This window comes from Solenopsis invicta, chromosome 8 (assembly GCF_016802725.1).
Source record: "Solenopsis invicta isolate M01_SB chromosome 8, UNIL_Sinv_3.0, whole genome shotgun sequence".
Lineage (NCBI taxonomy): Eukaryota > Metazoa > Arthropoda > Insecta > Hymenoptera > Formicidae > Solenopsis > Solenopsis invicta.
In genome coordinates, this window is record NC_052671.1 from 18,166,412 (window position 1) to 18,179,929 (window position 13,518).

The window sequence follows — 13,518 nt, forward strand, 5'->3', positions numbered from 1 at the left end:
ATGTTTCCTCCAGCTTTCAATTACTGTAATAATGCAACAAAACATTATTGTTTATTGTATATACCAAGAATTTCGTGGCACATTAAGATAGCAAATTACTATCATCAGTAATCGTTCAATGTTGTTCTTACCTTCTAAATCGACCCTGGTGATTCTACATCTATCATACATTCCTGTATATTCGATGGATCATCAGGGCTGACGAGTAACTCGGAAGACTGCATGTACATTTTCGTGACGGGAAGCGGAAAATCTTCGGCTATGACTTTGAAGTCCATATTACTTTCATTGTCACTAAAATAGAAAACATAAATGTTACTTTGATAATGTTATGCAAAAAAAGGAATGTATTTTTCAGTAATTAATACATCAATTATTATTTATTCATGTTTACCTATTTTCCGTTTTTGGTAACAATAATGTTGGAACTGCACTCGGCAAAAGCGACCGTCTTCGAATGTCCATAGGAGGTCAAATCTTCTTACTTCTCACAAACAAATCTTCTGTGAAGTGTGCTAAGCGTATATTTACTGAAAATTCAAATGACAGAATAATAGTTAAGTTAACTAACAATTAATAAGTTAACAATTGTCCTAGTTTACATCAAGCACTTGATGTGTGCTATGTAACTTCCTATTAAATTATTTTAATTTCGACAATATGTATAAATGTATACATGATATGTACATTTAAATTATCTTGAAACATATTGCATCAGTTTAATGTACTATTCTTTAAAATTATTGCAAAAGTTAAGATAATTAAATAGAAAGTTGTTGGTTAGTATGTATATCAAGTAATTGGTGTTAGGTTAGGTTGCTCTATTAAGATACAAATATTTACAATATTTTCTATTGGAACAGTATTGGAATGTTGTGTGTGTGCCTGTGTGTGTGTAATACAAATTGTAATGGAAATAATGTCATTACAAAAAATTGGCTAATAATATTTAATAAGACTTACCATTCTTAATATTTTTCGGCATAAAACTCTCTCCGATTCTCTGAATTCAGCCTTCACGCATTACTGCATTTTCCGGAAATCGGAAAAAGCTTACTTGCGCCGGCAAGCACGTTTCGTTGCAATTTTTACACGATTTCACTACACAACGTACCATTTTCACTTTATTTTACAATAAAGTTTAAAAAATAACCTAAAAATACGTGTTGTTACTATGGACGCTATGGACGCTATGAAGCAAAGGCGCTGAAATTGGAGCAATGACGCTGGCGCCGCTGGTATGACAGAAAAAGACGCAATGCACGCGTACATGTGACAAAGATGCGACCATCTAGGTTCAGCAACTTTCCGACATTAAATATTTCATTTTTTCACAGTTGGCAGCCTTCAGGAATAAGGGTGCAGTCCCATGGAGCGTATCAGGCGTATCGCGGATTGCGCGTATCGAAAATCTGACCAATCGCGAACGTTCCGCTGCTTTCGGTACGTGAACGTTTTGTTCCTACGGTCCCATGAAGCGGAATTTGCGTAAGCGTATTAAGCGGATGCTCAATCACGAAACGAATTTTGTTATTTCTCTCATCCAAACAGTCTTGTGATTGGTGAACCGCTGATCCGCTTACGCGAATTCCGCTTCATGGGACCGTAGGAACAAAAGCAGACGGAAGAATAGTAGAATATTCACAGTATATATAAAGTGAATTTTATTTAATTTATTAATTTATTTAGTATAAGTAAATAAAACATTTGACTTTTAACAGGTGCAGAATGAAATCGAAAACAATATTGCTTTCAATTGCTTTATTAATAAAACGTTTAAAACGAATAAATTACGATGTTTTTACCAGGCATGAAATACATCGTAAAATTATTAATCTTTATGCGCTTTATTATTTAGCATTAAAAAACAAGAGAAAAATTGCGAATAAAGGAAAACGGAAATATTGGGTCAAACCAATATTTGTAATTTGCAATTTGTAATTTGCAATTCATAATACAATATTTATATCCGTATTTATATTAAACTAAAATAATCAGTGTAGACTAATCAAAAATATGCTTCGTCGAATTCTAAACTAACCTTAAAATATTATAATTAATAAGTATTACAAAAATAATATTTTAAAATGCTATATGCTACTCACAGGACTTATATTTTCTTTGTTCATAATTGTTTTAATTGTATCAATTACAAGAAACTGCTATTTTTCTTTATGTTAACCTCAATCCGCTCTGATCCGCTCGATTGAATACGCTAAAGAATAACTTCGGCGGAACGATAGCGAACCAAGAACAGCGGAAGCAGCGGAACGTTCGCGATTGGTCAGATTTTCGATACGCGCAATCCGCGATACGCCTGATACGCTCCATGGGACTGCACCCTAAGAGACACTTTGCCGTGAAAAGGGGCGTGGTTTAGCCAAATTGAGCACACCATGTTATACTTCCACCATGCTTCTGTCTTTATATATGACTCTACTTGATAGTTACGATGACAGAGCCTCTAAAGGTGAATTTTGGAACGCAAACTAAACTTCCGCGCATTATCCACACATACCATTTGTTTTCTATTCCTGAACTCCCTGAATTAGTGTACACTTAAATGAAATAGATAGATGTTTGAAAGTTAACGAAAGCAAGAAGGAACGTTCCAGTGCAGTCTAGTACAAGAATAGAAAACAAGCCTATAATCGCTGTGCGTGAAAAGATTCATGTGAACTCTCTATGAGTGAAAAATGAAAAAATGAAAAGTGAAAAGTGAAACGTGAAAAGTTCCACGTAAAATTACATGATTGACCCCCAGGTCTGCTTAGGTCTGCTCTGAAATAGACCCAGGACAGGACAGACAAAACGAACAAATCTATTCCCTCTCCATGTCTATATATTCAAAGACCCGAATACATCCATGTAGATGCTCCTTTAATATGATATTTCTGAACACAGTTTAGAAGTTTACCAGGTGATTTCATTCATCTCGAATGACCATCCATTTATCTTGAAGAAAGTGAAAAGAAGATATAATTAGAACAGCATGACTGACGCTGGCCAATGTAAAATCGGTCAGAGTTATCGTTTTAAATGGAACAATTATCAAAATCATCTATCCGACGTCGTACGACAGCTCTTGGAGGAGGACTGCATGGTGGATGTCACTCTGTCTGTAGCTGGTCTACGTATTCATGCGCATCGCATTGTATTATGCGCATGTAGCATTTTGTTTCAAGTAAACAGTTTGTTCCAAAGAACTTGTTATATGTACCAAATAATTCTACAAAAAAATTCACGATTAGACGATTGATGATGCAATTATAGACTTATGTTTAGTGATGATAATGAATTTTTGCAGAAACGTGATATTTTCTTAAAAATTTGGTTTTTAATTTGTACTATTAGCTTTTATAAAATAATAGTTTTATTATTATCTATATGACTATACTTTTAATTTCTTTATTATACCATTACTAATATATTGTACTGTGAGAGTAATGTTACACATATTAATATACAAGACAGTTCTACAGGATGTTTAAATCAAAATAAAGCAACAGAAAAATGCTATTATTTGTTAAGTTGCAGGATTTATTAAAGTAACTAGTGTTATTTTATGTTGATTTAAGTTCTCAAAAATTTATTTTACTTTTATTGTTCAAATCTTTCATCATTGGTTATTATGGTAGCCCAAAGATGTTTTAGAAAGTTTTTACATGTGTTGCATAGGGTCTCTGTTTCTTACAAATAAAGTTTTATAGTTTGTTGATGTAAGTATTGTATTTTTGTCAATTTCAACATATATACATCAAAACCAATAAAACTTGAATGTTAACAAATATTTTTTGGTTCAAACTAGCATCGTGAACCTTCTAATTGGAACTTAGGTTATATGACATATAGCATTGGCTGTTTTCCAAGAAGATTGAAAACACAGATGACACAGTTTAACACTATTGAACACAAAGTATTCCAACTATGACACACAACAGTGTTATACTGTTCAACACTGTAAAAAAACTAAATACGAGAGTGTAAAATAGTGCTATCAACTTTCTAAAATGTTTTATGTATAACATGTACTAATAATGTTCATTTATAGTATGAACATAATAAATTGTATAGAGGAAGATTATTGTTTAGTCATTAGTGTTATCAGAAATTAAATCTAAAGCTTGTGTTCTAACAAAAACCTTACATAACAGTATAACATCAGTGTCATAGCTGGAAAATGGCCATTAACAAAAAAAAAAAAAAACAAATAGATGGTGTTCAGGTTTCTATTTCATGCGCTAAAATACTGTAAACTTATGCTTCATCTTGGTTTGAACACTCTATATTACTTAACTTGCATAACAATATATAATTATATGAGTGTGTATGCATGTATATGCAGGATATTCTACAAGGACATCGTACATATACATATGATTTAAAAAATTGTATATATATTCAGGCAAAAATATTTTTCTGTTGTTTTTATGTTATTTCTTTGCAAAAGCGGTTTGTGAAAAAATAGAGAAATTCATTTATAAATTATATTAGCAGGACAATTGACAAAAAGCTACAGACATAATTGCAGAGAAAATACTGACAAATTTGCAGTCAATATTACAGAAAAATTAGAAAAGATATTTCTATGCATTTTTCCTATAAAATCTATTTGCAGAAAAATTGAAAAGAAACTTGAGACAAAACTACAGAAACACAGACAAATTATCAAAGAATATTGTTAAGAAACTTTTTGGTATTTTTCTACAAGGCCTATCTGCAAAAAAATCAAGAAGAAAGTAATAACAATATTTTAATTCAGTAACAGAATAAAAAAGTAAAGAAAAAAAGAGCAACTGCAAAGATATTTGAAAAGAAAAGACCCTGCAGAATCCTTATGGAAAATGGCTTTCGACGGAATTTTCTGAAACTGTGCTATATGATAGTTCTTGATGTGTAGATCAAAAGTGTCAATGGGCACAAGGTCTGAAAAATTATAGTTTTTGAGTTACAGTCGTTCAAAGTTGGAGATTTTGCAGTATAAGGCTGCAGTAGTGATCACATAAAGTGGTATATAAAGCTTTGTACATAATTATGCTTGTATATATTTTCCAACTTACATACATACATATTTATAAACTTTTTACAATTATATGTATAATATATAATATATACATATGTTTATTTATATGTTACATGTATATTTATTTTTACATCTTTTTACATTTCGTTATGTTGATGAATCTTATATTAATGTTCACTTATTGGTTTGTATGTCTATTTTGTATATTATGTATGTACAAAGCTTTATATACCACTTTATGTGATCACTACTGCAGCCTTATACTGCAAAATCGCCAAATTGAACGACTGTAATTCAAAAACTATAATTTTTCAGACCTTGTGCCTATTGACACTTTTGATCTACACATCGAGAACTATCATATAGCACAGTTTCAGAAAATTCCGTCGAAAGCCATTTTCCATAAGGATTCTGCGGGGTCTTTTCTTTACATTTTCTTTGCAAAACCTATTTACAGAGAAATGTAAGAAAAAACAGATTTTCGAGCAGTACGCGGCACTACCATCAGGTGGACACGAGAGTTTTATATCTCATAAGGAAAAAAAATCACATAATAAAATAGAAGCTATAGCATGTAATTTTTCATCCTTGTCTTGGCAAGAGTATTTTTTGAAAGCAAGTCTTCAAAATTAGACTCCAGATTTTTAAAAAATAAGACATGTTTAATAGTTTAATCGAAATTTAATTGAATTTAAATTTTTATGACTAATTTTATATTAAAATTATATTAAAATTTTGTTGAAATTTTTCTGCTAATTTCTCTGTAATATCATCACATTTCTGCTTAATTTCTGCGTAAAGTGGCCAATTCTGCCCAATTTTGAGACAAACAGAGAAGAAATGTGCAGAAAAGTTTCAGAAAAATATTTTTGCCTTGGTGTGCGTGCGTGCGTGCACGCACGCACGCACGCACGCACGCACATATAGGATGTCCAAAAAGTTCCGGGACGGCGGAATATCTCAAAAACTAAGCATTTTAAAAAAGTGTTTTAGATCAAAGTTGTAGGGTTTCGAGAGATTTATTTACTGATTTTATCAGTTTGACCTTGGATAGCGTCGCCAAGATCACATCGAAATCGCATTAACTTTTTTAAATGAAACACCCTATTTTTGTTTCCAGACTCTAATAGCTGGCGTCAAGAGCTTTCAAAACCCTACAAGAAAGTTTATTTTCGTAATACTTTTCGAATTGTGGGGCTTGAAAGCTACAATGTACTGTAACTTTCAAGCGTCATAACTCGGAAAGTACTTAACGAAAATAAATTTATTTATAGTGTTTTGAAAAATTTTCGAAATCGATTACAAGAAAATGCAATAAAAAATATAGAATGTTAGGGAAGTATCGATACTTTTTAAATAGGGAACTACCGATACTCTAACATTACACACACACGCACGCACGCACGCACGCACGCACGCACGCACGCACGCACGCACGCACGCACGCACGCACGCACGCACGCACGCACGCACGCACGCACGCACGCACGCACGCACGCACGCACGCACACACACACACGCGCGCGCGCGAGAATTTTAAGAAGTAATTTCAGTAATATCAGTAAATTATCATTAAAAAATAGAGTCATCTAATGGAGACTGTTAATGAAATGTGCACAATGGAATATTAAATATTGTAGATTAGAATTAGAATATTTAAAATACTTCTTAAAAATTGTATTATGAATACCAACTTATGATTAATATTGAAGAAAATTTGGAAAAAGTAATTTACGTACTCAACAATTTACTTACAACATACAAACGACACGTTCGATCATATTAAATCATCGTAATGACCAAATGGGCCCTTTTTGTTCGACAACAAATCGTATTTATCTCCACCATGGAATTATTTTAGCACGAAATATTAATACCAGGAGTTATATTCCGGATTTTTCTAATATATGAATTACGAAACAAAGAAACCAGCACAAAAGTTTTTGGCCCTTGGTAAAAATTGGCTAAAGCTTTAGTATGTTGTAGTTTTTAATGCGCTGATCAAAGTTTTTACAGGCAAAAAGCTTTAAAATAACTCATTTTTTGTTACAGATATTTAAAGTGTTATATCTCATGACTTTTTTAGTAATAATCCAAATCAACCTTTGTAATATATGAAGAGACTTTTTTAGATAAAAATATGTGATTTATGTGAAGGCAAATTAATAAGTACCCGTATTTGAAGACATGCGGTGTTGCTAATGCAAGATGGCATTATCATCGTGTACTACCATCTTTCAAACGACGCTATACAAAATTTCAGAGTGAGTCATGCGATAATTTTGAATTGACAGTAATTCGTAGTGAGCATGTTTGGTGTTTTTCGATATAATGGAAAAAGGGCAATATTGATCCGTGATTCGCCGTACATGAAATTTTAGAAAGAGGGTGTTAGTTTTTAAAAAAAGTTAGGAATAAAGCAATAAAATTGCCAAAGCAACATATTCATTACACATGAAATTTGAGCGAATCACGAATCGATATTACTCTTTTTCCATTGTATTGAAAAACGCCATGCTCACTACAAATTGCTATCAGATCAAAACTATTGCATGAATTACTCTGAAATTTTGTATGGTGTCATTTGAAAGATGGTAATACCAATTTGCATCAGCAGCACCACATGTCTTCAAACACGGGCACTTGTCGATCTGCTCTCGTATAAGAATATTTTCTATGTATTTTTGTATGAATCGCATACTGTCATTTAAAGTCTCTTCATTTATTACAAAGATCGATTTGAATCATTATTAAAATAATCATGAGATACAGCACTTTAAACGTCTGTAACAAAACATTTTAAAGCTTTTTGCCTGTAGAAATTTTTGATTAGTGAATTAAAAACTACAATATAATAAAGTTTTAGCCAATTTCATCGAGCTCTAGAAATCTATGGTTTTGTGAGGTCTTTTTTTCAATAATTTTGAAACAGACAAAAGTGAATATCTCAGAAACTAGAATTGATCAAATGGTCGAACTTTCAGAGTGTTCTAGAAAACATTCTAAACAAGAAAGTAAATTCATATACAATTATGGTCAAGTTTAATTAGTTTCATCGAGATGTGGATAATTTTTTTAAATATCGTAATAGATGAAAATTACTTTCAAATATTTATAATTTGTATTAGATAAAGTTTTATTTTATAATTTTACTAGGCAAATATATTCTTTTAATTTTATTACCTAATTTACATCGAACATTTTGATAAATACTATATTTACCGAATTACTTAATGTGTTTATTTTATATTTTTGTATAGATTAAGCGATTTATGAATGATAATACACAAATAAAAGTGTTCGGTGTGTGTGCGCATATGTGTGTGTGTGTGTGCGTGCGTGCGTGCGTGCGTGCGTGCGTGCGTGCGTGCGTGTGTGTGTAAACTAGATAATATTTATTTATAATGTCTAGTTTTTGCTTACAAACATGTTGTTTATTATATATACAAGACTATCTTTTCTATTTGAAAATTTTTGAATAAATGGTATGACAAGGAGAATCTGAATATGTTTACACGGCCCGATTTACGCCGAAGTTATAACATCGGTTGTTATAAAATTGATCAATCTTAAGCATTCTTTTGAAGAATGCTCTGACTGTAATTGACCAGTTTCATAACTATGGATGTTACTACACCCGATTAATGATGACGTATAAACGTAGTAAATAATTTATTTAAGAATGATTTGATTATACAGTAGCAACTAAAAAAATTAAAGTTTTTAGGTTTAGTGTCTCTTTTTCCTAATCAATAACAAAAAATTTTCATTTTAAACTAAAATATACCTTTTTTTATGTAAAAATATATGTATCTTATAAAAGTGCTATATTTAATAGGAAAAATATCAGAATAATAATCGTGCGCTTACACGAGTTTGTTTAAAACAGCTTTCTCTACCCAGCGAATCACTACGCCGTGTAAATGCATGAAAACTCATGACACCTAATATTTTTACTAATATTTTGTTATTAAATGTAGTATTTTACAAGAGATTTTGTATTTTCAATCTCAATTACTATGTTTACACCATTCGATTTATGCCGAAGTTATAACATTATAAAATTGACTGATCATGAAGTTCTTTGAAGAATGGAATGACTGTAATTGATCAGTTTTATAACATCGATGTTATAATTTGAGTTACATTCCAAAACATTTTCTCCGAGGAAAATTTTACTCGATATAATATAGTACATGCACTATATATTTTGAGTAAAATGTTCAAAAAGGACGTTTTGGAATCTCAACGTAAATTGGGCTCTGTAAACGTCAATATGATGTATCACACTGTGTTCATCATCAATACATGTATGGTGTGTTCCTTTATTCACTCAGAATCTGAAAATTTATAGTATATGTGATGTGAACCAAAGATTTTTAATACTCGCAATCAATTGCAGAACGCAGCCATAGCAACCTGTTTCACGAATGACTGTGATGCACCTGTTCCTAGATTTAAACTCAATTTTTTATGTATTTTTGTCATGTGACGTAATTTTAACTACCATCATCGGATGATTCATGTCAAAAATTGTGAAGAAGCGATATTTATCTTACTTTTTTTAAATACCGCAAAAATGGGCATTCTTATAACACTTTTTTGCAAATAAGTACTACAAAATATCATTTTATATCAGAGTAAACTGAACCAAGAGTAAACTAAATATTAAATAACTTTTAAACAAATAAAAGAAGTGTGTTCAAATTTTACACAGATATTCAAACGCAATAATAGAATAATGTATGAAATTTTATATTTTTAGTAATACTTTGAGAATGATAAATGTATATTCTTAATAAAATTATAAAATAATAAAATTTATCTAATAAAAGTTAGAAATATTTGGTATTTTTTTGCCTCTGTTACAATATTAATAAAATTATCTATATCTCCATAATTATGAATTGACAGTATATAAACTTTTTTTTAGAATGAACTTTAAAACACATTCTAAAAAATTATCGGTGTGCTCGATTTTAACAAAATATTTCATTAAAATATTTTGTTACTTAATACATGTAATAATTACTACGAGCTTAATTATCATATAATTTGTAGGAAGTGCTCAGTCAAGTGACAGAAGATTATCCAACGATTATTCTAAGCGATATATCTCCTCAAGATATAAAATCTATTATCGAATTCGTATATCATGGTGAAATCCGTGTTCCTGTCGAAAATATTAATAGTTTACTCGAAGCTGCACGATCATTAAAAATAAGCGGTCTTATCGACGTTAGTATCAAATTATGGTTTGTTGTTAATTTTTTATTACAGACTATTGAGTTTTAATTTGCTTTATTACATATTTGGAAGTTGGAATTGTAGCTTGTAATAATTTGTTGTCTGTATCTTCAACAGATAGATGGAGTTGGGGAAAACGAAATTGTTAGAAGCAAAAATTCTGTTGAAGAGGCTGGGACAGAAGCAGGAGAAATTGAGAACAATGTTGAACAATCTTTGGAGAATGACTCGCATGAACAAAATACGGTTGAAAATTGTATTTCAAATAAAAAAAAAAAACGTCGACGCGAGACTGTTAAAAGAGATTACAATGATGACATGTTGGCATCCGCAATTAACGACTTGAAATTAGGACAGACTTTAATAGAAGCTGCCACTAAGCATAATATACCACGCTCGACGTTGTATATGCGGGCGAAAGCATTAGGCATACATTTAAACGCATCGAGGAATGGATATCCCACAGAATGCATGAATGCAGCTATAAATGCCGTAATCAGTTAGTGTTTTTCTTATACTTTGTTTATCTTTTTTCAAGATAAACGAAGATGTTAGAAGGAGATTCTCCAGCTTCAAAAAGTGAAGGAGAGTCATGTCTTTTCATTCAGATATATTTTTTGACACAAGAGTTTTTAGCATTGCCATCTTCAAAATAATAAATAACGAATAAAATTTAAACAATAGAATCAATTTTCTTTATTTAAAAATATTTTCTTTGTAATATTGTTAAATATTGATATGAAAAGAAATTGAAAAAGAATTGAAAGTATTAGATAAAAACAAAGAGTAAGAAACGAACAAAAAAGAAAAGACAAAACCTAGTAAATGTAAATTCATTGACTTTAATATAAACAAATATTATTAATATTTTGAGACTGTACAGAATGTTCAGTTAGTAAATTTCTATAAAAAAATAATATTCTAAAATTAAATCATGGAATAAAATCAACGAATTATAGGACGATAAGAAGTTATGTTAAAAACTAAATATAAAACTAAGACAACTTATAAAATCCGAGACATTTTAAAATCAGAAAGTGCCATAAAATGGTTGATGAATTTTATAACCTGATTTTTTATTCTGTGACGAGAATGTGTTCATGAAGTCGGAATTTCGTCAATAATTTTTTAAAATGTCTTCCGTATTCGATATTATAATCCATTAAACAATAATTTAGTTAAATTGAAACGAAAGAAAGAAATTATAAAAATGTAAAAATAATTAACGTTTGATATAATCTTTTGTCAGGTCAAATCTTGTAGACTGGCTGAAATAAAATTGTTTACAATAATAATTTAAATGTAATAATAACATTGCCACATTTTAATATAACCGTGTCACATTTCAAAAAATTATGTAATTTATGAATATTTTGCACTCCTACATGAAAATTTCACTTTTTAATTCTATAATGGTTTTTAAATTTCATTATTATTATGAATAGTTTTACAAAATTTATATATTTTGTGTGCAATTAAATTACTTAAAACTCTCCTTCCTACAAGATTTAATAGGTTATTTTAAAAAATTATTTGAAGAATATTACAGTCAAAAATCTGAAAAAATTTTTAATATCTTTGTATTAACCACAAATTTATTCTCAATATTTTATATTCTATGAAATAACTGGAGAACTTCCTTAATTTCGTAATTTTATTTTTTATTTATTTTAATATGTAATGTTTGTAGTTATTTAATAAAAATTTAAATCATTTAACTCGTGTTAATTTTATCATAGATGGTTCGAGCTTACAGCATGCATCGGAAATATTTAGAATACCTAAAACTGTATTATGGAGGCGTATACAAAAGGAAGGCTATCAAACTATTCGTCCTGAAATGAAGAGGTCGTATGCTTTAGACACTAGAGAGGCTGCTGTTAAAGCTTTAGAAAGAGGAGAAAATTTAACAAAAGTTGCTCTGGAATTTAAAGTAAGTTTCATTACAGTTATATTCGTTTTTAAATTTTTTATTTCGACGAGCTTACAATTTTGATAATTGCTAAGTGAATATAACCAAAGTTACCAATGATGCTTAGATACCAAAGACTACATTGTTCAGAGAAAAAGCACGGCTAGTAGATCAAGGTAAATTGCCTTTATCATTTTGGAAAAAGCGTAAAACTGAAAATGAGGAATTAAAAAAATCGCGATTAGAAGAAGCTGTAGCTGCCTGTAAAGGTGGCAGAATGTCACAGGCTGCAGCATCTATGACATATCATATTCCAAAAACTACGATATGGCGAAGACTTCAACAAGATGGAAAAAAAACAGAAAAGTCAAATGCGAAAAAACGAATCACTGAAACATCAGTACTACATGACGCTCAGGTGAAAATGCAAGAAACGTCTAATTTCAATTATTGTGAGGTAATGACTGAATTAAATGCAAATTATTACATCTCTTCAGTATAATTTTATTTCTAATGAATTTGCGGCATATACAGGTTGCATCAGAAATACCTATAACTTATATAGATGAGGATAGTATACCTGAGGATTCTGTGATAATCTTAACAACAGAGGAAATGGACGAATTGAATTTAGAAGGAGACAGACAAATTATTGTAAATTCGGTAATAATTTATGATAATTCTACGAATTTAAATAGCGGATTGATTGATTCTTGTTTTTATTTGCTATAATTTATCTTTATTTTCTTTAGGAATCTGGACAGGAATATATTCCGTGTACGATAAGTATCGAAAATAATTCAAACTATTCGGAGCCTGAGAGTTAGCGTTAGAAATATAAATAATGAAAAATTAATTATTTAATATAAGTACTAATTAACAGCGTGACTGTACAATTGTAATTTATGATTAGCAAAGTGTATCATATTAATCTTTTGTGGATAAGCGACTCTTTATACTTTGTAAACTATTCACTCAATTTTTATGAAATTTGGCCTATTAGGTATTTTAATAAACGTTTTATTTGAACCTTGTAAATAAAAAATTCAAAATAATTGAACCAAAATGGCGGATAGAATTTAAAAAAATAATCTTATCGTAAGTAGAGTCCTATATAAAGAGAGAGGCGACATTGATGTCCGAAGCTCTGATTGGTAATTTGATTGATACTTGATTGGCTAAGCGAGCAGCCATATTGTGACCACAGCTGTTTGCAGAATGATACGAATGGTGTTTGATGACGTTAGAGCGGTCCCAAAATGGCGGTGGAGGACTCAATTGGATACTGAAGGTTGTGGTGGGGGTTCTATGTCGCTTCTGTCTTTATATAGGACTC

The 13,518-nt window shown here is 30.5% G+C and overlaps 1 protein-coding gene across 2 annotated transcripts; it reads left to right on the plus strand.

Annotated features, from left to right (window-relative positions):
* The first annotated feature begins 2,662 nt into the window (after positions 1 to 2,662).
* Positions 2,663 to 13,220, plus strand: LOC105205450. 2 transcript variants are annotated; one of them, XM_026141430.2, is made up of 7 exons: positions 2,664 to 3,184; positions 10,085 to 10,261; positions 10,388 to 10,769; positions 12,010 to 12,203; positions 12,310 to 12,639; positions 12,717 to 12,845; positions 12,935 to 13,220. In XM_026141430.2, the coding sequence occupies exons 1-7, from the start codon at positions 2,993 to 2,995 to the stop codon at positions 13,007 to 13,009; spliced, it is 1,479 nt and encodes a 492-aa protein (XP_025997215.1). In that variant the 5' UTR covers positions 2,664 to 2,992; the 3' UTR covers positions 13,010 to 13,220. The 2 variants fall into 2 exon arrangements, with proteins under 2 accessions (XP_025997216.1, XP_025997215.1); XM_026141431.2 differs by lacking the exon at positions 10,085 to 10,261 and having other exon boundaries at positions 2,663 to 3,184.
* The last annotated feature ends 298 nt before the right edge of the window (positions 13,221 to 13,518 follow it).

Bases quoted from the DNA above. Each gene is read 5' to 3' on its own strand.
- LOC105205450 (XM_026141430.2), top strand. From the start codon at position 2,993: ATGACTGACGCTGGCCAATGTAAAATCGGTCAGAGTTATCGTTTTAAA. The intron at 3,185-10,084 runs GTAAACAGTTTG...TATAATTTGTAG, and splicing joins CATGTAGCATTTTGTTTCAA to GAAGTGCTCAGTCAAGTGAC. The intron at 10,262-10,387 runs GTTAGTATCAAA...TATCTTCAACAG, and splicing joins AAATAAGCGGTCTTATCGAC to ATAGATGGAGTTGGGGAAAA.